The sequence below is a fragment of the Erythrolamprus reginae genome, chromosome 1, assembly GCF_031021105.1.
Source record: "Erythrolamprus reginae isolate rEryReg1 chromosome 1, rEryReg1.hap1, whole genome shotgun sequence".
Lineage (NCBI taxonomy): Eukaryota > Metazoa > Chordata > Lepidosauria > Squamata > Dipsadidae > Erythrolamprus > Erythrolamprus reginae.
In genome coordinates this window covers 188,666,623-188,694,581 of record NC_091950.1, presented here as the reverse complement: position 1 = coordinate 188,694,581, position 27,959 = coordinate 188,666,623, and the positions used below count along the sequence as shown (strand labels likewise).

At 40.2% G+C, this 27,959-nt stretch overlaps 1 protein-coding gene and 1 long non-coding RNA gene across 2 annotated transcripts; one reads left to right on the top strand and one right to left on the bottom strand.

Annotated features, from left to right (window-relative positions):
* Positions 1–245: 245 nt before the first annotated feature.
* DHRS9 (dehydrogenase/reductase 9) lies at positions 246–27,959 on the bottom strand. The gene is made up of 8 exons (XM_070731732.1): positions 27,878–27,959; positions 21,409–21,502; positions 16,180–16,245; positions 14,211–14,421; positions 11,798–12,143; positions 8,945–9,203; positions 7,340–7,503; positions 246–3,954 (listed from the first exon to the last, which is right to left on the bottom strand). Exons 4-8 carry the CDS (start codon positions 14,217–14,219, stop codon positions 3,728–3,730), a joined length of 1,005 nt encoding a protein of 334 aa, XP_070587833.1. The 5' UTR covers positions 14,220–14,421; positions 16,180–16,245; positions 21,409–21,502; positions 27,878–27,959; the 3' UTR covers positions 246–3,727.
* LOC139156296 (uncharacterized) lies at positions 13,908–15,183 on the top strand. The gene is made up of 2 exons (XR_011557283.1): positions 13,908–13,989; positions 15,058–15,183. It is a non-coding gene; the product is annotated as an uncharacterized lncRNA (long non-coding RNA).

Here is a 27,959-nt window from a genome sequence, read left to right as displayed (position 1 = left end):
GTGGTATCTTTGGCAAAAAGGGCATATTTAGTTGAAACATTTTGACTCCTCTATACAACTCCCAGATGTCACTAAATGAATGAGAACTAATGGCAATCAGAAACAGAAACAATTAGAAACAACAAACTAGAAAACAAAATGCAAATAAATTAAAATGCATAATGACTGCAAACTCAATAGCTTCATTAGGTTATGATAAAAAGGATTCCATCATTAACTTCCAAAATATAAGAAATAGCAATGGAAACGAACGAAGCGAACCATTTATTAAGTGGAAAAATCTTGATCAATAAATGAAAAATAAATATAGCACAGATTCAGTGCCTTAGCCATACAGATTTAGAAATATTAGTAGCAAGAATTTGCTTTCTTTTCTTCAATCATATCTGATTCTTGGACACTGCCTGGACAGGCTCCTGCAGGTTTCCTCACAAGTTTTTTCAAAGGTAGCTTGCAATTTGTATTACAATTTTTATGGACTGGTTCCTAATACGATTGGATTGCTTATTTGTACCCAGGCTATCATTAAGGTTTTGTACCTTATGATTCTTGACGATCTTATCTTTTCTTTTATGTACACTGGGAGTATTTGCACCAAGACAAATTCCTTGTGTGTCCAATCATACGTGGCCGATAACATTCTATTCTATTCTATTCCATTCCATTCCTTCTTTGTAGGGCTGAGAGCATACCTGGCCTTGGCGTCCAAGATCGGACTAGAACTCACTGTCTCCTGGTTTCTAGTCTAATGTTTTAACTACTACACTAAACTGACTCTCAATAGCAAAGTAAGCAACTCTTCTTATTAATCTCACCCTCAGCCTGTTACATTTGAATGGATATAAAGTCTGAAATAACCCTAGGTTCAGGGCAACACATGGGAAATAAATGCATACTCACCAAAAATGGTTATTGCTCTTTGATCAAACAATAAATACAACAGATAACAAACAGTATTGAAATGTGCATGACACAATGTACACAATAAATGTATCGTGCCTGAAAATTACATACAATATTTTAAGGACACACCAGTGCAATTACATGCACCATGGCAATGTGGACTTCTTTTCCCGGAAGTGAGGTGGAGATGAAGAAAGGACCTCTTTTCCTCAGGATCCCATCCTTCTCCAGAACTTCATATATCTCCTTCAGCTACCTTGAGCAAACTAAAACTCAGCTCTTCAATACTCTCTGGAATATTAAAAGGTGACTAAGTGAAAGGCACAGAATGAATTCTGTGGAATTTCATCTAAACCCATATACCTTTGATGTTGTCTTTTAATGACCCTGTGATTCCTTACAGCAGGGTGGAGTCAGGGCAATTGAATAGAGCTGAGTATTTACTGACCGGATGCCCTTCCTGTCGCCAATACAGTTTGCACCAAATAATTACTCATTGTAATAGAGAGAAATATCGAACTCACAGCTTCCTGATTGTGAGGCAAGAGCTATACCTCTAGGCTGCTGCACCACTCAAAAACCACTCAAAAACACCACTCAAAAGCTGCACCACTCAAAAACCCAAGTATCTTTGATCAACCAGTTAAATTCAAGAAAAGGTTCTATGTAGCATGTCCCCATGGCATGCTATATTTTGGTCTTCTGATGGATGTTCTTATTATGTGGAGAGGAAAGATAAAGGGATAATTCAAGCTGCAAATTGTTCTATCATACCCTCTTATTCACTTTCTCCATAGGAAATATGATAAGCAACTTCCTTTTGTTGAACATGTTGAAGCATGAGTCAAATATATTCTTGTATAAAAATTAACTTCTTTAAGACTCACAGGGAGAACCAAATGGCAAGAATAATGGTGCCTTCCTTACTTTCAGGAGAATGAGGTAGGAGTAGGCCTTGTCCAGATCTAATTTAGGGATAATACTGATCCCAATAGCTGTTTTTTCTAACATTTTGATTCACAGATGCGATAAAAAGGTGAGCAGCAAACGTAGCTTACTGCTATTGTGATGTCTTTGCAAAGCTTCCTGAAAAGGGTTCGAAGGGATTCAAGATATATGAAATGCTAAATCACGGCTTATTTTAACCGCAATCTTTTGAACATGCCTAGTTAAGATTATACTACATGCTAATTTTTTAAAAAAAATCACAATCTAGTTTGGGGTAATAGATAAATGCATTCCCTATCTATCTATAGCCACAGAACTAGTTTGACTGTTTTTAATTCAAAGAAGCTGGACCACAATATTTTTGCTTTTGCAGCTCACAACTGAAGATTACAAAGCAAATTCAAGACATTTTTGCTATTTAGATATATGCAATAACTCTATCATAGGAAAGGCTCTGCAGCATGCCAAATTGTTCCCAAAATCCAATGCCAACGGACATTGTGTTTCGGACCCCCTTAATTGGACAGATGCTATATTAAACTTGAGATTTTTCGGCATGTGTTCAGCCATGGCTCTGAGCTCACCCATTGTGGGCTTTCGAGATGTCGTCAAACTTCTATTCCCAACAATTTCAGCCAATAGGCTGGTAATCTGGAAAGGCCGGTGTCAATATCCAGTTTCTATTTTATAAAAGGTATAAGGCCAGCATTCAACTGAATGGATTCTTAATGTCTCAGAAGATGCTTCACCTGAACCATGTAGCAGGGAGATGGTTCTAACCACGGAGGCTGAACCAAGAGGGAAGGGACAGGAAGCAAGATTTCTCAGTCTTCAGAATTTGAAGCAAAATTTCCTCACTAAAGAGAGGCATTCCCTTACATGTTCATGGGCATTACTAGTAGTCCTCAACTTACAACCGTTGATTTAGTGACTGCTCAAAGTTACGACAGCACTGAAAAATGTGACCTATGTCCATTTTTTTAGAGTTACAACTTGCTGAGATCAAAATTCAGATGCTTGGCAACTGATTTATATTTATAAGAGCTGCTGTGTCCTTAGAGCCATGTGAGCTAAGTCAATGGGGAAACCAAATTCACTTAACAACCAGGTTACTAACCCAACAACTGCAGTGGTTCACTTAACAACCGTGTCAAGAAAGGTTGCAAAATGGGTCAAAACTCACTTAACAAATGTCTCACTTAACAGAAATTTGGGCTCCATTGTGGTTGTAAGTCAAGGACTACCTGTATATCTTTCAATTGTTCCTTGAGTTAGCCTCTTGACCTCTGAGCAAATTTCAATAATCTGAGAATTCAATCCTCTGCAAAGGGCTTAAACTGCCACTATGTGGGCCTCTCTCCCTTTTCCTTCTCCTCTCCCACTCCACCTCCCTCCTCTCTCTCTCACACTTAAAGGGTGAAAAAGGATTTTATTTTGCTTCTCTAGCTCTCCTGAACATCACCAGTTTTTGCAAAGCACATAGTATTTTTAACTGCCTTTGTGCTTTGTTTTTCCTCTAATGAGCACTTAAAATACACAATTATTTCACTGTCCTGCGATAGTAGAGTTTTCGAAGTGTTGGCTGATCGATTGCCTAAAGATGTATTTTTGTCAGCAAATGCTAGTTCAGCCTTAGACAATACAGACAATACAGACCGTATTACTGTCTTAATGTCAGCAAGAAATGGGATCATTTGCCTGAACATTGGAGTATTTATCTTCATTATTTAAGCAAGCACAGCTTTTGAAGCCTGCACGTGAATTGGTTCTTTGAACTGGGTAACAAACAATGGTCAGCGTATAGTTTCAGTTCTTGTCCTCAGCCAAGAAGGGTTGGGGTTCCCTTGGAAACATCAAGGAAACAAAGGAGGAGATCTTATTCTGAGTTTGGATTAAATAGCTTAACTTTGTTCTTCATGAGCATGTAGTCCTGGAAAAAAGTGGGCATCTTTGAGAGAGGGATCCAAAGGAATTTAGCATCGGTGCCCACGCTGTAATAAGCCTTTGGGTTTTTGCTCATTATGGCATGTTCCATGCATCTCACAACCAGTGACAGGTCTGAATTCTGACACATCTTGACTAGGTTTTCCTTCTTTGTTGCATCTAGGGAAAGAAGAAAAGGGAGAGGAGAATATATTTAATAACAGGATTCAAGACTCTTGATTAAGGAGTTTGGTTATGGTTCTAACATATAAAGCCGTAAAGAGAAATTGCATTGGATTGTGACATTAAGAATAGACTAGACTAGACTAGACTAGACTAGACTAGACTAGACTAGACTAGACTAGAACAGAACAGAACAGAATAGAATTCTTTATTGGCCAAGTGTGATAGGACACACAAGGAATTTGTCTTTGGTGCATATGCTCTCAGTGTACATAAAAGAAAAGATACATCGTCAAGAATCATGAGTACATAAGTACATACAGATACATACAGTACTAATAGAGCTAACAAGATCTTACAGATTGACATATGGTTTCGTCCTCTTAATCTACAAAGAATACTGACAGTATGATTGGGCAAGAGGGAGAGAGAATTTTTACACATCATAGACACATACAGAAATAGGCTCATTTCTTGCAGCTGAGGAAAACTGATTGATGCTGTATTTGGGCAGGGCCCTCACTAGTGATTTATAGCATCTTCTGGCAACATTCAACTACTGTCGTGCTGATACTACAATAATAAAAGCAGGGTTATACTGAGGCTATGATGATAGATTGACAGTACTCTAGAAGATGATGTGAATTATTACAAAACCGGCCCTACGGGCAGTTAAGCAAAGGCAGTGAGCATCAACATAAGGGATGGGGAACTATTGACCCATTTATGACTTGTGGACTTCAACTCCTAGAATTCCTGAGCCAGCCTTGAGGTCTACTAAGTCATAAAGAGGCCATAATTCCCCACTCCCAATCTAGATAATTTTAAAACCTGGAATTCATGGAGATGAAGTCCACAATTCTTACATCCGCTAAGAAAGCTGAAAAATACTGCTTCAGAAAAATCGGAGTGAGCACCTGTGGCAAATAACTATCTACATGGTGGTCAATGTTCCCTCTAATTTTTTTTCGGTGTGGGCGGAAAAGTATAGTGTCTGAGCGGCAGTCCCTTTGGGACTGGGCGGCATAGAAGTATAAATAAGTAAGTAAGTAAGTAAGTAAGTAAGTAAGTAAGTAAGTAAGTAAGTAAGTAAGTAAGTAAGTAAGTAAATAAATAAATAAAATCCCTTCTTTTTTATTAAAAGAAATTAATAATAAAACAAAACCAAAATCTATTACTATTATTACTATCTTCTCCTCTTTTTCCATCCCTGTCTCCTCCCCCCTTGTGTGTGTGTGTGTGTGTGTGTGTGAACTCTTGAACCATTTCCAATAACAGGTGAGGGCTATTGGAAATGGTTCAAGAGTTCACCCACACCCACACCCACACCCACACAAATGGCTGGGGGGGTTTTCTGTTATTATTTGGGTGCTTTTTACCATATGCTTTAAATCAAGAGTCATTTCTCTCTCTTTTTCTCTCCCCCTCTTTCTCTCTCTCTTTTTGTTTTGCTTTCGCTTATGTGTGGAAGCAAAAATCTCTAAAACTAGCCAAAATAAGATAAGTGACAGCCATCCATCTGCACGCTTGCCCCATGCTCCACTGCGTTGCTTGTGGCGGTTCTGCCCTGAGCAGCCTGTCCACTTCCCCCTCCCGTGCTGCTTGTGGTGGCTCCTCCATGAGTGGCCTGCCCACTTTACCACGCCTCTCGCGACAGCTCCACCACAAACGGCCTGTCCACTCACTAGGCTACGCGCTCCATTTCCGCCGCCGGAACAGCATTCCTAGCATTCTGGGGCATGGCCCATCCATGGCCAGAGCTGTCATTCATGTTGGGGGAGAGAATGGGTTGGTTGTAACCTGATATTTGCTTGCTGCTGTGATTGGCTATCAGCGTGGATGCACACCAATGACATCACACAATCCTGCATTGGGCTGGAACAGTTGAGAAACAGCTTCTACGGATTAGAAGCTTGCTTACAAGATTGGATGACAAATGACCACTGGGGTGTGGTGCAGGTAGAATAAAAGGTGGTGGGAAGCGTAGAATAGGCAGCTCTGACAAAACGTACACTTTGCCATTAATAGTATTTGTCAGTTCGTGCTGGAGGAGGAGTAAAGAAACTTGTTACAAACCAGGATTGCTTGTGTGCTTTTTATTTCTCTACCGGAACCTGACACAAGGTTGGCTTAGCCTTCCATCCTTCCAAAGTGGGTAAAATGAAGACCCAAATTGTTGGGGGCAATAGGCTGACTCTGTAAATTGCTTAGAGAGGGCTGTAAAGCACTGGAAAGCGGTATATAAGTCTAAGTGCTATTGCTATGGTTACATGACCAGCCTGCTATTCAAAACATAAGCCATTTTTAAAATAAAAATAGCTTGCCATGAATAGCCTCAACCTAGATGCTACTGATGAGCAGTCAGGCTGAAGCCAATATGTGGAGTTAGAGACTTTGGCCTGCAATAGTAGAATAGTATTAGGGGAACTGGGAAGGGTAGTTGCATGGGAAGGAAAGTTACTAGCCACAACAAATTCCTTTCTTAGAGTTCAAGGTCATCTTTTGTTCTACATCAACTAAAATAAAGAGGAAGTCGGTGAAATCCCTGCATTTGGACCGGTCGTCGTGATGAACTTGTGCTGTGGAGATGTGTGATGTACCGTAACCTGGGTGGGAAACTGGATGTTAGTTAGTATCAAGATGGCAATGGCATGACCAACATGGCTCTGCTAATAAATCGAACCTTGGATAAGAGAATTGGACTGGAATCTGTTTTATTTCTCATATGCTATTTGGGGCGCTGACATGAGCCGGGGTGGCGCAGCAGGTAGAGTGCTGTACTGCAGGCCACTGAAGCTGACTGTAGATCTGAAGGTCAGCGGTTCAAATCTCATCACTGGCTCAAGGTTGACTCAGCCTTCCATCCTTCCGAGGTGGGTAAAATGAGGATCTGGATTGTGGGGGCAATATGCTGGCTCTGTTACAAAGTGCTATTGCTAACATGTTGTAAGCCGCCCTGAATCTAAAGAGAAGGGTGGCATAAAAATTGAATAAATAAATAAATAAATAAACAAACAAACAAACAAACAAACTAAACAAACTAAACAAACTAAACAAACAAACTAAATGAATGAATGAATGAATGAATGAATGAATGAATGAATGAATGAATGAATGAGTCTGCTATCGCTCCCTCCATGGTGGATTGTGCAGTGTTGGAATTAGTGCTGAGTTAACCATCAAACAAAGGGAAGTGTTAGGATAATGTTTTGGAGGATAAGAGGCGGCCATGGTGAAGGAAATATCGCCATGGATAAAATAGAAAGAGGGTATTTCAATGCTCACTGTCTCAAAAACACCTACTGAACCAAGACAGATCCGATCTCCCTGAAATCTGACAGCTCAGAGTTCTTTAGGGCCTTGAAATCCTTTCATAGTTTACCTTCCTTGAGGTAATGTTCACCATACTGGCGTTGGATGACGGGAGGAAGACTATTCCAAATGGCCACTTTTTCTTTTATGACCCGGACTCTATCAGAGAGATTTGTTTGGAACAAGCCAGGTTGAATACAGGACACTTTCACTCCAAAGGGCTTCATATCCTGTCTGAAAAACAGGAAAAGATGTCAACAATAATTCAATAACCTATACTAGAAGGACTTTTCAATATGAGAACATATTGCTGAATTGGGTAGCATCTACTTCAGGTTCTGTTTCTGTTGCTTCCTTCTGGGAGGAGGTTTCAAAATATTTCTAGCAGGACTACAAGATTCTTTAACAGCTTTGTTCCCTAATGCCAGCTGTCTGGCAAACTCACAAGATTCGTTTTTCTTGCCATGTACATGTATACATCCGAACTAGATTTGTGTCGTTTCTCTGTGTCATATACTATACACATAATTTAGATCCATCCATCCATCCATCCATCCATCCATCCATCCATCCATCCATCCATCCATCCATCCATCCATCCATCCATGTTTATGTAATGTCTGTCTGTCTGTCTGTCTGTCTGTCTGTCTGTCTGTCTGTCTGTCTGTCTGTCTGTCTGTCTGTCTATCTATCTATCTATCTATCTATATATCTATCTATCTATCTATCTATCCATCCATCCATTTGATTTGTATGCTGCCCCTCTCCGAGGACTCGGAGCGGATAGAAAGTAGTGTGACCCTTTTGTTGTATGCAACAAAATTTCATTTTAATATATGCTGATTATTGTACATTCAAGGTGACAATAAAGTTTTTATTATTCTGTTCTGTTCTATTTGCGATTAACTAGTCATGAGCATTTAATGAGTGGGACATCAGATGACGGGAACTGCAGTCTGTGAAAACCTATGCTTTTTACTAATATTTGTTTTTACAAGACTATACAAAACTCTGCCTACAAACGTCTCTACTTCCAAACTTTTCTAGATAAGAACCAGGTGTTCAAGATTTTTTTGCCTCTTCTCAAGAACTATTTTCCACTTACAAACCCTAGCCTCCGAAAATGTAACCGGAAAAGGCAGGGAGAAGCCTCCATGGGGCCTTTCTAGGAATCTCTTTGGAAGAAACAGGGTCAGAAAAGGTGGGGCCTCTGTGGGGCCTCTCTAGAAATCTCCTGGGAGGAAACAGGGTCGGAAAAGGCAGAGAGAAGCCTCTGTGGGGCCTTTCTAGGAATCTCCTTGGAGGAAACAGGGCCGGAAAAGCCAGGGAGAAGCCTCTGTGGGGCCTCTCTAGGAATCTCCTGGGAGGAAACAGGGCCGGAAAAGGTGGGGAGAAGCCTCTGTGGGGCCTCTCTAGGAATCTCCTTGGAGGAAACAGGGCCGGAAAAGGCGAGGAGAAGCCTCTGTGGAGCCTCTCTAGGAATCTCCTGGGAGGAAACAGGGCCGGAAAAGGCAGGGAGAAGCCTCTGTGGGGCCTTTCTAGGAATCTCCTTGGAGGAAACAGGGCTGGAAAAGGTGGGGAGAAGCCTCTATGGGGCCTCTCTAGGAATCTCCTGGGAGGAAACAGGGCCAGAAAAGGTGGTATGATGAACCTTATACAGTGACTTCTGCCTTACCTTAAATTGTTGGTAAAGGCTTCCGCTCCGTATTTGGATGGACAATAACCCCCCGAACATATTGCCAGAATACCACCAACACTGGTTACGTTTACTATCCTTCCTTTGGCTTTCTTCACCAACGGAAGCATGTTTAATGTAACGTTTATGAGGCCCATCAGGTTTATTTCAATGGGTGCTCTAAAGTGCTCAATCCTCAGCCAATCAGTGGGGGCTGTTGGTCCCATGACACCAGCATTATTGATAAGACCCCAGAGACCTGCAAAGAAAGAAAGGGAAACCCCCCACCCCACAAAAAAAATATCATATCTGAATATAATAAATAAAGTTCCGGCTATTATGAAAAGCGTTAAGAAAGTGGATGTACACACTTACATACAACATTGCCGCAATCATAATTCAGGAATGTTAATTTTTTTCACCACACATAATCTGTTTACCCTTAAACGGACGTAAACTAACTAGCAAACTGAAAATAAAGTTCTCTGAAGAGCACTGCAGAAAGCTGCCGTAATAAGTGATGTTTTGGGCCAAGCATCAGGTATCCCTTGTATTAACTGGAAATGGCTTGCCACAATTTTTATAGCCCTTCCTGGACATGTCATTGATTGATTACAGAGGCAAGGCAAAATCTCTGTCACTACTGTTTATCCTGAACAATAGATTAAAGGAAGATCTCCAAGATTGAAGGGCTGTTAGGCAGAGCACAGAGATGTTTTTTTTCAGACAGCTAGAACTAAGACATGGTAGAGGGAGAGAAGCTAGCTAAACGTTAGGAGGAGCTGCCCAATGATGCAAATTGCTTGGCAGTAAAAACATTGACCCTTTCTTGCCAGTGCAATTCCCAAAGTGCTTTCTGGACACAATTTAAATCAGTTTTTTCTACCTCAGCAACTTTAAAATGGGTGGACTTCAACTACCAGAATTCCCCAGCCAGCATGGTAATTGAAGACCAACCATCTTAAAGTTGCTGAAGTAAAGAAACACTGATTTAAGATATTGGTGTTAATCTTTAAACACCCTTCAACAGCTTAGAATCTAAACGAAAGAGAAATCACCTATGTAATTTTTTACTTTTCCAGATATTATGATATATATAGCCTTCGTCAGATAAGACTGGTTATGATATTTTACTGGGGTTTTAATTTTTTCATTCTGTTAAATGTTATTTTACATCTTTATTATTCCAAATATTCCATACTCCAGATCCCATCAACTAGACAATGTCGCTGGGCAGGGCCTAGGGGAAGAGCCTTCTCTGTGGTGGGCCGGCCCCTCTGGAATCAGCTCCCCCCAAAAATTCGTACTGCCCCCAATCTCCTCACTTTCCGCAAGAGTTTTAAACTCATTTATGCTGCCAGGTTTGGGGTGAATAGACTATAGCCCCCTGGCTGATGAATGTTACGTATGGTTGTTGTTCAAGTGGGTGTGATTGTTTTTTTTTTAATAATACTGGGTTTTATAGACTAGTTCATTTAGTTTTTTAAATTGATTGGCTTTAGATGATTATATTATACTGTTCTTTTTTATGTGTTGTAAGCTGCCCCGAGTCCTCGGAGAGGGGTAGCATATAAATCCAATTAAATAAATAAATAGATAAATAATTAAATAAATAGATAGATAAATAAAGACAAATAATTAAATAAACCAACCAACCAACAAACCAGCAAACCAACCAACAAACTAACAAATAAATAAATAATAAGTGGGGTTAATTGAATAAAATACTCATAAGTAGGTCACACTATGTTCACGCCTTATTATAGTTGAATTATTTAATCAATTTTTATGGCTGCACGGATTGAAACAGCAATGTCTAAGAAAAGGGTTAAAACTCTAATCTAATTGATGTGTTGTTCCTTTTCTGTAATCTTTAAAGCATTAAACTTAAGAGCTGAGGTGGTGCATTGGTTAGAGTGCAGTGCTGCAGGCTACTTCAGCTGGACTGTTAGCTACAGTTCAGCAGTTCAAACCTCACCGGCTTAAGGTTGACTCAACCTCCCATCCTTCTGAGGTGGGTAAAATGGGGACCCAGATTGTTGGGAGCAATGGGCTGACTCTGTAAATCGCTTAGAGAGGGCTTTAAAGCACTGTAAAGCGGTATATAACTCTAACTAGTATTGCTACCACTATTGCTATTCAAGAGAGAGGAAGAAAGGGAGGAACAATGATTTCTTTAATATAAGGAGATAGCTACAAAATACAATGGATTGTGGGCAATATGTAAGCCATTATTCTTATGCCCATTTTATAGAATTGTCACTTCAACTAAATGGGTTTTTGCTTAATGCAGTTTCAGTTGCACTCACATGCTGAAGTGTAGCAAAATACAGAAAACATATCCCAAAAACATCTTGTTTGTAGAGGGGGACCATTTTAAAATTCCCTATGGACTAGAACAGGATAGTTGCTGCTGCCAACAACAACCCTACTCCAGTCTTTCCTGGGGTAAAGTAATAAATTCCATCAGCTTACTCCCTCCTGTGCTCCACTTCCTATCATTCCCAACCAGTACGGACTCTGGTATAATTGGGAACCGGCAGACTGGACTGCTATTGGACTAGTGCAGGGGCAGACAAAGTTGGCTCTTCTGTGACATGTGGACTTCAACTCCCAGAATTCCTGAGCTAGCATGATTGGCTCAGGAATTCTGGGCGTTGAAGTCCACAAGTCATAGAAGAGCCAACTTTGCCTACCCCTGGCACTAGTGTCATGTAGGGTCTCCTGCACCAGCAGGCGGTTGAACTAGATGACCTGCAAGGTCCCTTCCAACTCTAATAATAAAATAAAATAAATAAAATAAAAATTTAGTAGGCAGAGAGAAACATCTAGGAGCAGAACTTAATTGCTTACCCCGTTGTCCTACTTCCTTCTTAACTTGTTCTGCTACTTGCTGGATGTTGCTTGAGTTTGTCACATCCAGCTGCACTGTTTGGAGGTTAGGCGACGACTCCTCTTTCAGCTCCTTTGCCCCATTTTCAGTTAAGCAGCCAGCAATCACATGAAATCCTCGCCTATCAAAGGTCAAAGCTGCCTGTTTCCCAAATCCGGAGTCACAACCAGTGATGAATATGTATTTCCCTTCGGGATCCACGTCATCTAAATTCTCCCCACCTTTCCATTTCCACCATATGAAGATGACGATTAACCATAAGACCACATGGTACCACACGTTAAAATTGAACTCATCACTTTCCTCCTGAAATAAATAGGAAAACAGAATTGCCCCAGGCATTAAATTCATGTCTTTCCCTTGATCACCCACTTCCATAAATGAATAGATATGAAGAGAGGACCATGTCTGAGAGGCAGTAACTTCTTGCATAAAAGCCACAATTAGCTACTTATCTTCATTGAAATTATTCAAAACGAGACCACAAGTCACACAAGGATTTCTTTACCAGGCAAGTAAAAAGCAGCAAGTGGAGAAAAAAACCATGCTTCATGCTATAGTGATGAGTTACGCTACATAAATCAACATAATAACCTGAATGTTGTTCATGATTAGTGGAGGAATATGATTTTGAACCAGCTTGTGCTAATCCACTCTGCTCATCTGCTCTATTAGCTAGTGATTTCTGACAGCCTCAAAATGGGTGAGCAGTGTGGTCGGGCAGTAGGAAAAGCAAGTAGGATGCATAGCTGCATAGCTAGAGGTATAACAAGCAGGAAGAGGGAGATTGTGATCCCCTTATATAGAGCGCTGGTGAGACCACATTTGGAGTACTGTGTTCAGTTCTGGAGACCTCACCTACAAAAAGATATTGACAAAATTGAACGGGTCCAAAGACGGGCTACAAGAATGGTGGAAGGTCTTAAGCATAAAACGTATCAGGAAAGACTTAATGAACTCAATCTGTATAGTCTGGAGGACAGAAGGAAAAGGGGGGACATGATCGAAACATTTAAATATGTTAAAGGGTTAAATAAGGTCCAGGAGGGAAGTGTTTTTAATAGGAAAGTGAACACAAGAACAAGGGGACACAATCTGAAGTTAGTTGGGGGAAAGATCAAAAGCAACGTGAGGAAATATTATTTCACTGAAAGAGTAGTAGATCCTTGGAACAAACTTCCAGCAGACGTGGTTGGTAAATCCACAGTAACTGAATTTAAACATGCCTGGGATAAACATATATCCATCCTAAGATAAAACACAGGAAATAGTATAAGGGCAGACTAGATGGACCATGAGGTCTTTTTCTGCCGTCAGTCTTCTATGTTTCTATGTTTCTATATTAATATTACTACCTTGTGGTTCAATTCAGGCCTACAATGATCTTCCAAACAGTGCTACATATTGTACTATGCTGCAACATGGACCGTTGGCTTGTGACATGAACACAGACAATGTCATTTAGAGTGTCATAAAATCTCAAATAACTCTTGGCTTATTCAGTAAACCATATTTAAGCAAAGCAGACCTTAACATAATATGCAAGCTAGGTAATGGGAGCTCACTCTATTATGCGGCCATAGGGATTCAAACTGCCAAACTGCTGACCTTTCTGATCGACAAGCTCAGAGTCTTAGCCCCTGAGCCACCGCATCCCTCTTGAAACGTCATTTAGAGTGTCATAAAATCTCAACTAACTCTGGGCTTATTCAGTAAATCGCGTTTAAGCAAAGCAGACCTTAATATAATATGCAAGCATATGTTGGATCCATTCTGTTCTTCTAATCCATGTCCTGGGACTAATCCAACTGTAGTATATTTGAATACACAAAGTCATTGTCAGTCATTATCTAATTCACACACAGCACTCTGTGAGAAAAATATCACAAATAGGAAGCTAAGCTACGTTGGACAAAGACTTACTTACGCAGTGTTTCCTGGGGATTTCGCAAATGAACTTTAGTTCAATTATTTACCATTCTATACTCAAGGCCGTGGTTCTACACAGTTCCTAGGCAACTGTTAATCTGGACTTTGTTCTTTTCATTTGACCCTGATTTCATAACATGAATATAGACTTACTAGAAAACTAAATAATGGAGTATTTCAATAACCAACCCTGCTCAGGAATTTTTACTCTATAGGTAAAAAGGTAGGTAAACACTTAGGAGACATATTTTGGCAATAGTTCTTAAAACCAACTCAACAGCACCTGAGAAGACAATCCAAGGTTTCCTTGGTCCTTTTGTAAACAACATAAACTATCATTATTGTGGTACCCAAAAATCACCCCCGAGAGGATTCTCAGGGCCTGATGTAAGAACAAAAGAACAAAAAATATGAAAAGAAAAATATTCATTTTTTTACACTTACCTCAGTCATGTTGAGCTGTGATTTAGGTAACAGGGTGCCTATTTAGTATGTTCTGTCTGAGCGTAGAAGTTATCTGCTTGTCTACTTCCTATTCTTTGAAGAACCCATCTTAAAAGCAGGACATTGCAGTACTAGTGTTGCAGAACAGAACTGGTGGATGTGTTTGTCTTTTAATAATTCTTTTCACACAGATGCTGTTGAACCGGTTAACCTAAGGGTGCATTAATTACAGAACATGTATTATTTGTTTGGTAAGATCACATAAAAACTGTAAGCTGAATTTTATTTTGAAATGTTCTACATCCTTTTTTCATTCTTAAAAATAAGGAAATTGGTGGGAAACCTATTACTCTCTACTTTAAATAAACGAATTAACATTCTACCCCCTGCCACACTAATGCAATCGGTTGTATCACAAATTCTACAAATGGTTCATTTATCACGTTTTTACATAGCCTTTTAATTGAAAAAAATGCTCCCAATATTATGTTTCTGCAATAAAATAATAATTTAAAAATAAAATAAAATTCAGAATCATTCTGCATACAAAACAATAGTTAAAATGATTATGTCTGATGTGGTTCCTTCAAGCATTTTTGGCTACAGCTTCATCACAGCAAGTATGTTCTTTCCACAGGTTAGCTTAGCATGGTGAAAGTTACTGAAAGTATCCAGAGCCTTTTAGACTGATGAAGGCCACCATGAAAAATTCTCCTGTTTTACAACCCCGTAAGCCCTTAATTTGTGTTAGAGGCAGGACGACTGGATGGAAATAAGCATTTACTGGTTGGATGCCCTTCCTGAAATCATATGGAATTTCAGCAGATATATTTTCTCTGTGCCTTAGGAGAGAGGCATCTGTTGCTATCTAGGATTGAACTCTCAACCTTCTGTGTGGGAGGTGAGCATCTTCACCACTAGGCCACCATGCCACTTTGATGCAAGCAAGCACTATAGGACTTAAATAATGAAGGTAAGTTTCTTGGCTTCATTACATCATCACATTTGGAGAGACAGATAGATTTGTATGTACAGTACAACAGACTTTGTGATATTTTTTTTGCCCTAGAGAGGAAAAAAAGAAATCTAGGATTGGCAGATAATAAAGCACACCATGGCATTTCTACACTCCGGTGCCACAACATTTCTAAAATAAAAGAAAGAAATGAAAACAGAAACTCCACCCTCCAAAAAAAGAGCTACAGAAATTTCTTGTTCTGAGTTCCTGTTCCCATGCCTCTGGGAATTTTATTTTCATATCAACAGGAAGTTTATTAAACAGCAACTACTTTTTCCTTGCCTTTTTGTATTTAATAATCTTCAGGTGCACCCATAAGTCTTGAAGAAATGTATTTGGTTTGACAGTATTGGGGGCAGCAAAGGGATTTACATAAAATATTTTAAATATTTTAAGAATAATTGAACAGGATTTTCTTTCTTTCTTTCTTTCTTTCTTTCTTTCTTTCTTTCTTTCTTCCTTCCTTCCTTCCTTCCTTCCTTCCTTCCTTCCTTCCTTCCATCCTCCCTTCCTTCCTCTCTTTCTGTAGAAAAACCAGCATAATATCACTGGCTTGCTACATACATTTGTGGCCATGCTCTCTCAAAAAATGCTCACATGTCTTAGATGTTGTGACATTAGCTTCAGGTGAAAATCTAATTCTCTCCCTTTGTGTTTAAAGGATGGCCTTGCATGCTTGTTCAGATTTTGGAAAGGGCTGAATTGTTAGATCTGTAATTCCTTTAGGTTACCTTGTATTCTCTCTACAGAGAGTTGTAGCCACCTTAACTGACTGTAGCCAGTTAACAAGAATATCAGTGTGTCCAGGGAAGGTGGAAATAAATTCAGGAATCCCAATTATATTCAGATTTTGTTGGTTTAGTTTACAGAAGAAAATTCCAGAGAGAAATCAGGAGCTAGCTTGCAGGACATTAATTTTCATGGGGGGGGGGGGAATGGAAATTGGTTTACCTTTGTGGCTATTTCGTCTCTTGCTATTTGCAGCTACAGCGATTCCTACCAATTGACTTTTGGGTCCTGGAGGATAATGATGGAAAACCAAAAATTAGCTCTTAGTTCCACAAGCATGCTTTCCCATTTTAGGAGAACAGCCCCAAATGTATAACCTTTGGCAATGTGCACCTACGGTACGTAAAGAAATACATACAGATTGGCAAAATTAGGAGAACAGTTCTCCTAATTTTGCCAATCTGGCTAGAACTCACAGAAAAACACTGAAAATAAATAGAGGATTTCAGTGGGAGCAAATGTGGCCTGATATGCAATTCATAAAGTTAACGTTAGTCCAATTGATTAAATTTCTGATTGTATTAACTATATCTAGGCCAGTGATGGTGAGCCTTTTTTTGCTCAGGTGCCAAAAGGGAGCGCGTGTGCGCTCACAATCCATAATGCAATATCCTCCCCCCATTTACACACATACACCCTGGTACTGGCACCCCTGCGCTTTCCACACAGGCCTCATTGAAACCTCCGGACTTCTGTAGACCCATTGGGCCTGTGTTTTGCCATTCACAGGCTCCAGAGGCTTTTCTGAAACCTGGGGAGGGGGAAAAATGGCCTTCCCCCACTTTCCAGAAGGCCGAAAATCAGCTGGCCAGTGCTGGAGATGACATAGGGCAACACCTCATGTGCCCTCAGGTATGGCTCTGTGTACCATCTGTGGCACACGTGCCATAGGTTTGCCATCATGGATCTAGGCTCTAGTCATTAAAATTTCATCCTACCATCAAGACACCATGCTCAGTGTGTCTCAGTCTTGATTTAAGGAAGAAAGGCAGGCTAACTGTCCGAGGAGATGCTGAGCTTTTCTGAACATGGGGATAAAATGGCAGCAGGTCCTTCCACTCTTCTAATTTAAAGGAAGTATTAATTAATATCTTCAGGTAATTAGCTTAACTCCCATGATTCTTGATGCGCTATGCTGGAGAAGTTGGTACACTAGATCTACTGGATTTCAGAAGCCGGAGCCTCTAAGCAGAGTTTAGAGATGACAAAAATCATGGCTTAGTGATGTCACAAACCACATACATTCTTAGAAAGAACCACCCAGATCAGAAAGCTCAAGGAGGTCAACCAAATGTATTCCTAGAAATACTGTACATGCATATCTTCTCAAAATTCCATTTGTGCAAATTATACAGTATAAAGTATCCCAGTCCAGGGTTGGGTACCAATTTATCACAATGCCAGTTCGCTCCCTCCCACGTTGCATGGGCACACCTCATGAACACGCACATGCTTTGTGCACACATGCACAGTAACGAAAAAACAAAAAAAGAGATGGTGACTGCATGTACTATGTCGGAACTTGGCTTCTGCTCAGAAGGAAAACAAATTTTAAAAATGATGGTGGCACCCACTGAGTGGCACTGACCAATCTGGTTCGGTGACATCATTGTGACATCATCAGCAGGTCGCTACCAGTTTGGGTGAACCAGTCCAAACCGGGAGGAACCCACCCCTGTCACAGCAACTTTCTTCCTGTAATCTGCAAAATCTACTTCCTTCTAACATACCTTTCCCAGAGTCACTCCCAAATAATGCAGCACGTTTTCTCAGGAAGTGTGTCTTGTTATTGTTTAGACCAGTGTTTCCCAACCTTGGCAACTTGAAGATATTTGGACTTCAACTCCCAGAATTCCCCAGCCAGCGAATGCTGGCTGGGGAATTCTAGGAGTTGAAGTCCAGATATCTTCAAGTTGCCAAGGTTGGGAAACACTGGTTTAGACTATGCTTTTGGAAATGGAGTTCAGAGTTGGCCTTCTGACTTGGCCTTCTGACTTGTTTTATTGATGCTTTGTGTGTGCATTATTTAATTATTTTTCAATTCTGTTCTTTAAATATTATTTCTCTAAGGTTGCTGTTAGCTGCTATGAATATATGTGTTGGGTGGAATCATGGGATGCCACTTACTATTCCCATTCAATTCCCTTTTGTTCCTCTCGCCTCTATATTTCTCATTATGATCTACATCGTATAATACAGTTTGATGAACCCCAAATATTTACTTCACCATATATCCAGACATATAAATCTACATTGTTGCTAAGGTGGTGAGGAGTGACATACATTTTATCTACCATTGCTGGGATGAAAGAAAGATTTGAACCGTGACTAAAAACACCCCAGAATTGAGATTGCTTAAATCATGCCCTGCGAACAAAGCAAAACCAATATAATGGAGGTAAAATTGAGATTATACTGGCATTTTATGATATAAATGATTTATGGTTTACGTTATATATAAGAAACAAAATAAGATCCTAAATCAGGTGCTTGTGTCTCTCCTTAAATTCCTCCTCCCCAATCAATTCTTTCATAAACTTGAAGGTGTATTTATTGAGTTGTATTAAAACAGAATATCAAGAAAGATAACATATTGCAAAACACACAATAACACAATAGCAATAACAATAACACTTAGAATTATATAACTCTTCACAGGGCTTTACAGACCTCTCTAAGTAGTTTACAGAGTCAGCATATTTCCCCCAACAATCTGAATTCTTATTTTACTGACCTCAGATGGATGGAAGACTGAGTCAACCTTGAGCCGGTGAGAATCCAACGGCTGGCAGTTGGCAGAATTAGCCTGCAGTACTGTATTCCAGCCACTGCTCCACCACAGCTCTTACAAGATACAAGATAATCTTATTCCATTCTTATCAGAGGCGGGTTCCTCTTACTCTCCTACCAGTGCACACACATCACCAAGTTTCCCCTTGTGTGGTTTTGCTTCTCTGCATGCACAGTGGGACAATTTTCCTTCTGTGCATGCTCAGGGAGCAAAAAAAAAAAAAAAAAAAAGAAGTAAAAAATTAGGAAAAAAAGATGGCACCGTGCAGGGACCAGCAAAGAAAGCCCTGGAGCCATCATGTGCAAATTGCGCAATTGGTGGGCCACAACGGAGTAGCGCACCAGACCTCACCAGTAGGAACCCACCTCTGATTTTCACCATCTCACTTGTTCATTCTTTTTTTAAAAAAGTAATCTTTATTTGTTTTTTCTCTTTAAAAACTACATACAAAAATACAATGGTACCTCTACTTAAGAACGCCTCTAGAACTTTTCTAGATAAGAACCAGGTGTTCAAGATTTTTTTGCCTCTTCTTAAGAGCCATTTTCTACTTAAGAATCCGAGCCCGGAAAAATTTCCCAGGAAATTTGAGAGCGGCACGAAGGCCCAGCCAGTTTCCTACCATTCCCCCTTTAATCCCGGCTATCTCGGGCTTTTCTGGGCTGCCAGAGGAGCCTTTCGGTGGTGCTTAAGGAGGCTTTGGCAGTCTAGAGTGAATGAAGCATTTTCCTTTTTCTGGGCACTTGGTCAGGGAATAAACGAGAGGAGAGGGAAGCCCTTCAGCATGGGAAGAAAGAGGCAGCAGGTAGCAGCAGCAGCCACCTTTCGGTCAAAGGAGCAGGAGGTTCCCCCCTCTCACCCACCTGGGTTTCTCTCTCTGAGCATGTGCAGAAGCTGAGTTTTCAGCACTGCGCAGGTATCACCATCTTGTTTTCAGCTTTTTGGGGTGTGTGTATGTTATTTTTCAGCATTGTGCATGCAATGAGTGTGGAAGAGGCAGAGTTCATGGCTTAAGGGTGCCTTCTGTTTTAAAATAGAAGGGAAGCACACTGTGGTCAGGCTAAAGTGGTGCCTTTATGAGACCACCATCTAAAACTTTATGTGGTTGGTCTGGCTGCTCACACCATCTGCACAAACCTTGTGTCAGAGTTTTGAGTAACACATCCGCCAAAAGCCAAACTCCAAGGCAGGTAGATTCCTCAAAGAATACATTTACTGGCTACATCATATCAGCACAGCTAATGAAAACCAACTGTAAAAGTTCCTGCGATTCCCACCCCCCGTAATTTAAAGAGCAAATATTCTTCTTCCCATTTACCAGTCACATTTTCCAAAGAAAGTAGCTGGAAGGCTGCTTGGTCACTCCTCTCCTCCTTTACTTGCCACCTATTGGGATGATCTTGGTTCCCACAGAAAACTTTTTGTTTTGACTAGTAGCTAGTCTATATACTGCGCCCCTCCCTTTCCCCTTTCGAAGTTCATGGCGACTATGAGGAGGGAAAAGATGGCTTCAGAGTTGACATCTTGAGCCTTCAAGCTTTTGAACAAGCTCAGAACAGAGATTGGCAAGTCTATTTGAAGTCCAGGGATTTGGCAGATAAAGGCAGGGGAACAGCCCCAAAGCTTGACAAATGTAGTTTGTAGTTATCATGTCACCTTCTTTAAAAACCAGACTTAACAATTTATACATGGTTAGCTTCATCAATTGATGTACTACTGAGGCACCTTCCTTAGGTAACAAGTATGAGGTGTTTTCTCCCAAGAATGGCCCAATTCTGAAATTTACTAATCTCATACAGCAACATCTAAATGCAGATGCATTAGCAAGATTTTTATGTATATATCCTGAATATTTCATTTCTGTCAAAGGTTTAATTCACTTTTTATAACTAGAATCCAAAGGAATGTATTCATGGTACTTATTATAACTTGTATGGTTCATTTATTTTTTTCATGTGGTCTCAAGTGAGTGATGACGTCTGACAACTGTCTAGACTAGGCCCTGATGTTTTCTTAGCAGGTTTTTCCGAAGTACTTTGACGCTGTCTCCTTACATAGAGAGGGCGGGGTGGGAAATTGACCATGGTCACCCAACTGGCTTTGTGCCTAGAACGCCTTGTCTCCCAGTTTACTTGCCTGATGCCTTGACCACTACACCAAAGGAGGAGATATTGCATTAATGGAAAGACTGAAGCAACAAAAACAGCTAACCACACTTTTCAGTAATTCAGTATGTTTCTATTTTGAAGCTATTTTTTGTCATGTTAAATAAGTGCAATGGGGCTGTTCATTCCCATTTATTTTCTATTTTTGAATAAATACTAAAAAATACAATCTTTCTAGTCATTACCAAATGAGGATAACACTCACGTGCCTCACTTATTCCTTAATTTTTGTATTATTTGTTAGTTATATTTTAATATGTTTAAACTTTTCAAAAGGAGCATTTTTAGTTAGTTGGTAATAAAGGAACTGAAGGTTAACTACAAATCATATACTGTTTGGACATTTGACCCACAAGTTGGCCAATAATTAGCTTGCATAGGCAGTATTGTACAGCAATTCATACATTTTTATATCAGTAATAAAATTGGTCTTACCTTATTAAAGAAAATTCTATGGGCATTTGCCATAAATGGAAAAGCTCTTCAAGTCACAACTTGTTTAGAAGAGTGTCCTCACTCATCCACCAGGCTGAAATGTTAAAACTGAATTATCACAAGAATCATTATGAATCATTACGTGATTCATGAATTATGTAATAAGAAGTAGCAGCACGTGCCAAAGCAATAATCATCATAGAATAACGCAACTGAGGATTCTTGGGTTTTGGATTTTATTCCAGTAATCTTAAATATTAATTGCACCTTTATTCCACATTGAAATGCTCTTGGCTCATGAAACTATTTTTTCAATTGTTTAAGGAGTTTCCTCAGAAGGATGTAATCCCAATAAAATAATAAATCTGACATGTACTTAGAAAACAAGGAACAAGAAAGGTGCCATTAGTTAATTTTTTCTTAGAATTTCACTTTCCTTTCAGAGAAGCCATTTCTACATTCTTTCTAAATTATTTTGCTTTACATTGCAGGAATGAATGAAAATTATACTTTCCCGGATTACAACTAACAATCAAGTGCATTTAAAAATATTTATTTATTATTTAAATTTATAAGCCACCCAACTCCTTCTGGATTCTTTAGTCTTCTCTCTTTAGTCTGTGCTGTATCTCAGACACAGCTAAAGGCTTTCAAATTCCCTCTGCCTCTCTTCTCCAAATAATCACCTAAACAATTGGCAATAGGGAATTTTAGAAAAAAAATTAAAAAGACTTTACCTTCTAAGTGCCAAAGCACTGACATTGCTTTGACATGGCTCGGAGTCTTTGGAGAAGGGCGGCATACAAATCTAATAAATTATTATTATTATTATTATTATTATTATTATTATTATTATTATTATTATTATTATTATAAGAGGAAAGGAGGGGGCAACACATTTAGATAGTCATTTCTGTTTAAGAAGTAAGTTGGAGGTATTAAACTTAGGTGAGATATTATAGAAATATAGCATATTATTTGAGGTCGGGGGGTGGATTATTGAAAAAGTATACTGCCACTGAAACTTAGTGCATGATTTGAAAAGGTTAAAGAAAACAGAGTCTAGGAATATTTTTTAAAAAACCCATCTGAATATTGCCAAATCCTGCTGTGAGACAAATTTTGACCTAAGCCAATGCTTCTCAAATAGTGGGGTGGGTCCCCTGGGGGAGGGCACGGAGCGATGTCAGGGGGGCGCGTGACCCTGGGGGGGGAAGGTGCTTTTTTTTTGCTACAGGGAGTGGAGGTTTTTTGTACCGAACAATAGCACACAGCACAGAGCAGGAGATATGACGTACGGATAACCAACCCTTAAGAGACACCATGGAAAAATATTTAACAAGGATGAAAAGGAAGGAGGAGAGAGATGGAAATAATGAGGCTATGTAAGTCTCCTGAAAGCTAAGATGAAGAAATATGACAAAGCATATATAGCACTTGGCTTCAATGTGGCTACGGTGGGAGACGACCAAAGACTGATATGTTTATTGTGTCTAAATTTGAAAAGGTTTAAAAAAGTATAAAACAAGGTCTAGGAATATTTTTTAAAAACCCAGCTGAATCCTGCTTGGAGACAAACATGCTGTGGACAGCATGAAGCCAAATAAATTAAGGCGTCACTTAAACGCATTACACCCCAATCACGCTGATAAGCTGCTTGAGTTTTTTCAGCAAAAATGCCCCAAATATTGAAAACAACCATCCTGGCGGAGAGTTGGGGGCACGTGAAATGTTTACTTCCTCTTAGGTTTGTGGAATGGGATGGGGTAAGTTGTGTGTAACAGAAAATAATTGAGAAACACTGACCTAGGCTGATCGTAAGAGCTTTACTGGTTAACCCCCTTTATACCCTGGTTGGGGTTTTCAAGAGTGCCCACAGAGGTCAAAGCCAAGACCCTTTTTGTCCAGAAATGTCTGCAATGTTGAAACAAATGGACAAAGCAATTAGCTGCTTCTTTCTCAGGTAAGTATCAGCAAGTATGAAAAGATCTCCCACATGATGAATTGGAAGAGCCAATTAATTATCTTGGAGCTTCTAGGTGACCTATATGAAACTCAATGAGAGCAAGGGAAGGATGTACTAACTGCCCTAGATCCATAGGCATTGTTCACTCACATGCTGGGAAGGACAATTTACAGGATCCAATCTGGCTTGATCACCAGGACCAGAAGTATTGTCTTCCAAGCCTTCAGACTTCAGCTGGAGCACATCTTCAGAGAAGTTCTATCCAGCAGAGTAACAAAGTGTACACTACTAGTGAGGAACCAAAGTTCCTTACCTACATGGACTTATTGCCTTCAGAAGCACCGTTGTTTTTGTTTTGCTTTCTCATACACTTTGTAAATTAGCTATGGGGTAACTGGAACTTTGGGACAGATTAATTAATCTATCTTAGTATTGCTTAACACTAAGCAAACCTAGAAAGGAGTTTGTTTGTTTGTTTATGTCAATCAAGTATAGGTTAGTAGTTTATATAAACATATCATAAAAAGTAGTGATAAAAAAGGCGATAGGACAATAGGACAATGGTGTGCTTATGCACGCCCCTTACAGACCTCTTAGAAAAGGGGAGAGGTCAATGGTAGACAATCTAAGGTTGAAGATTTTGGGGTTGGGAGAAGAAACAACAGAGTCAGGTAGTGAATTCCAGGTGTTGATCACTCTATTGCTGAAGTCGTATTTTCTGCAGTCTAGTATTTTCTACCTTTTTACTTTTCAGGCACAAAGCCAGCTGGATGACCTTGGGACTGTCACTTTCTCTCTCAGCCCTAGAAAGCAAGCAAGGGCAAAATGCTTTTGAAATCTTGTCAGGAAAGCCACAGGGACTTGTCCAGGCGGTCACCAAAGGTCAACATTGATCTGAAGGCATCAAAGAAAGGAAGAAAAAAAATCTGCTCAGCGTTGTCACCGGTATCTACATGAGATGACACGAGTGCAGGGAATTGCACAGCAATAGGCACCAGAAAATAATGGGTGACTATAGGCTGTGTCTATACAAACAGACAGCTTGTTTAATGTGTTTCCCCCAGCACACAAAGTTTAATGTGCTTTCCACAGTACACAAAGTGGCACATTTGCTCTGATCCACTGCCTCAAGAACAAGGCTGGACAATGGTGTCATCTTAGCAATATACCGCAGGACAGCTAAAGGTGGAACTGTTGAAGTTTCCCATGCCTTGCAAAAACCTCATCGGCCTCCCTCACATGGACTGCGGTAGAGTCAATGAATAGGGAGAACAGAGATTTAACCTCTCTGTTGGAGTTGGGTTACGCATTCAAATAAAGAAGAATGTTTAAATATAAATCTTGCTCCCGCAATCTCATTGCAATGAAGCTGTCAAGACTGGTGGGAAAATAGCAGCAAGCCTGAGATTTTCTAAGAACACAGATCAGCAATCAATTTCCCTCCCTGGGTAGAAACATCAATCCCAAGATTAGTATTAGCAATAGCAATCAGACTTATATACCACTTCACAGTGCTTTACAGCCCTCTCTAAGCTGTTTACAATGTCAATCTAGCCCTATCTGGACCAGGACTCATTGCTCACAGTCACTCACACCCTCATCACCTCGAGGCTCGACTACTGTAACGCTCTCTACATGGGGCTACCTTTGAAAAGTGTTCGGAAACTTCAGATCGTGCAGAATGCAGCTGCGAGAGCAATCATGGGCTTTCCCAAATATGCCCATGTTTCTCCAACACTCCGCAGTCTGCATTGGTTGCCGATCGGTTTCCAGTCACAATTCAAAGTGTTGGTTATGACCTATAAAGCCCTTCATGGCATCGGACCAGAATATCTCTGGGACCGTCTTCTGCCGCATGAATCCCAGCGACCGGTTAGGTCCCACACAGTTGGCCTTCTCCGGGTCCCGTCAACTAAACAATGTCATTTGGCGGGACCCAGGAGAACAGCCTTCTCTGTAGCGGCCCCAACCCTCTGGAACCAACTCCCCCCAGATATCAGAGTTGCCCCCACCCTCCTTGCCTTTCGTAAGCTCCTTAAAACCCACCTCTGTTGTCAGGTATGGGGGAATTGAGATATTCTCTTCCCCCTAGGCTTATAAAATTTATGTATGGTATGTCTGTATGTATGATTGGTTTCTTAAATTGGGGTTTTTAAAATTACTTTTAATATTAGATTTGTTATATTGTCTTTTTTACTGCTGTTAGCCGCCCCGAGTCTGTGGAGAGGGGCGGCATACAAATCTAATAAGTAAGTAAGTAAGTAAGTAAGTAAGTAAGTAAGTAAGTAAGTAAGTAAGTAAGTAAGTAAGTAAGTAAGTAAATAAATGCATGCAAGCAAGCAAGCAAGCAAGCAAGCAAGCAAGCAAGCAAGCAAGCAAGCAAGCAAGCAAGCAAGCAAACAAACAAACAAACAAACAATCCTGTTACCCCCCAACAATCTGGGTTCTCATTTTACCCACCTCAGAAAGTTGGAAGGCTGAGTCAATCTTGAGCTGGTCAGGATCGAACCCCAGGCTGTTGGCACAGCTAGCCTGCAGTACTATATTCTAACCACTGTAACCAGGCAGACAGTGCAGGAACTTGAGAGAGTTCCTGGTCTAGTGCCTTCCAAATTCCTACTATGCTCTCTTCCTGCTGGAACTCCTATTTCAAGGGATTATAGCAATGGCATCCATGAAGTGACTAGCATGGAAGGCTGCCTACAGAAGCTGAAAGCAACTCATAGGAACTGGGTAGGTCTTTATGGAACATTAGTATTCTTGTCAGCAAAGTGATATATTAACAATGACTATTTGTTCAGCAACAGAGCTAAACGAATGGTACTTATATCCTAAAGGTTCCTACAATCCCATGATCATAACTGGGCACTTGGCATCCTGCCCACATTTGCAACTTACAGGGTGTGCTTCAATTCCACTAATCTAATCACCACATCTCTGCCCTTTTGGCTTTCTTGTGCTCCGTCCCGTCCCGCTGCCCAGCACTTTGTCCTGCATCATAATGAGCTGGGTGGCACAGTGATTAGAAGGCAGTATTGTAGGCTAATTCTGCCAACTGTTAGACATTTGATTCTCAACAAGCTCAAGGCTGACTCACCGTTCCATCCTTCCAAACTTGGTAAAATGAGGACCCAGATTGTTGGGGGCAATAGGCTGATTCTGTAAACTACTTAGAGAGAACTGCAAAGCACTATGAAGTGGTATATAAGTCTAAATGCTATTGCCATTGCTATGAAGGGAAGGGTATGTCATCTGGACACAACCTATACGTCAGGCATTTTCTATTATTATTATTATTATTATTATTATTATTATTAATTAGATTTGTATGCCGCCCCTCTCCATAGACTCGGGGCGGCTAAAGTGGTAGGAGGGAGCAGAATAACAAAAGTTCTAACTTAGCTAACCTACTGGTGCAATATATTAAAAATTATTTAGAATTTATTTTGGTCTGTGGTGTAACATGTTGTGTTCACCCAACTGATTTGGTCAGCTTATAGAGTAGTTTAAAGTATTGTGTCACCTTGGGGAAAAAAGATTAATTCAACAACCAAGTTCAAAAGCTTGTAAGTTTCGCCTTTAGTATGTCACAAAAACCGGAGTACTGTATTTACACTGCAAATACAGCAAAGTGTATTTACAGTTAAGTATCTATATGAGTATTGTGAGAATAAAAGCACAAAAAGATGCACAAGTATAATACTCAAATCATGAAAATAATATTATTTTTCAGTCATTGGTACAATTGAGTAATAAATGAAGATGGCAAAAGGAGAGAAGATTGAAGCATAAACAAATGAAGTTAGTTTTGTTCGGGTCCTCCACAATACAACATCGGTTTAAAAAAGATTCCAGTAAAAGAGAATATAAGTAACTCAGGGTTGAAGCGTGGAGTCCTTTGGTGCTTTCTGAGCTTGGTTAGTGATAGTTAGAAATTTCCCTGGCAGGCTAGGTAGCATCTTCAGAAGATGTTACCTAAGTCCTAGTGCACCAACCAAACCTCAGCAAAGTAAATAACCAAGATCAAAGAGCACCCAGAACTCCATCAACGAGATTTTTGACTGGCTTTTCAGCTCTGAAATAATGTTCAGGTTCTGGTTTTTGCAGGATGTCCATTTGGAATTGAAAAAGTTGTCCTTCCAAAAACTCTCTACTTTCCAACCACCATTCCTTCAGTGTCTGATTAAGTACTTGGGAAAGCCCTTGGGATAACTAACATCCCTTGGAGATAGATCAGGGGACAGGAAGGGATGCCAAAAATCTTCTATATCTACGAATCCAAAAATCTTTTAATTCTACGAGGCAGAACCGTTCCCGGGACATGCGCCGTCCCTCCGTCGTTTCTCAGACCAAATTTACTTGGTTGCGGGTGTAATCTGCTCCCACCTGTCCTGTAAGGTTCTCTGATCCTTATTTAAGATATGAAGAAGGGAGGTGTAGAATCGGAGGCCCGCACACGCCCCGGTAATGGCCCTAATACATTACAGGAGGGGGTGGACTTACCTACTCCGCTCGCTGCACTCCTTTCATCTCAAGAGCTTTGGATAATTTTTTATGGCAGGTTCTTTATAGAGGAAGAGTAAAG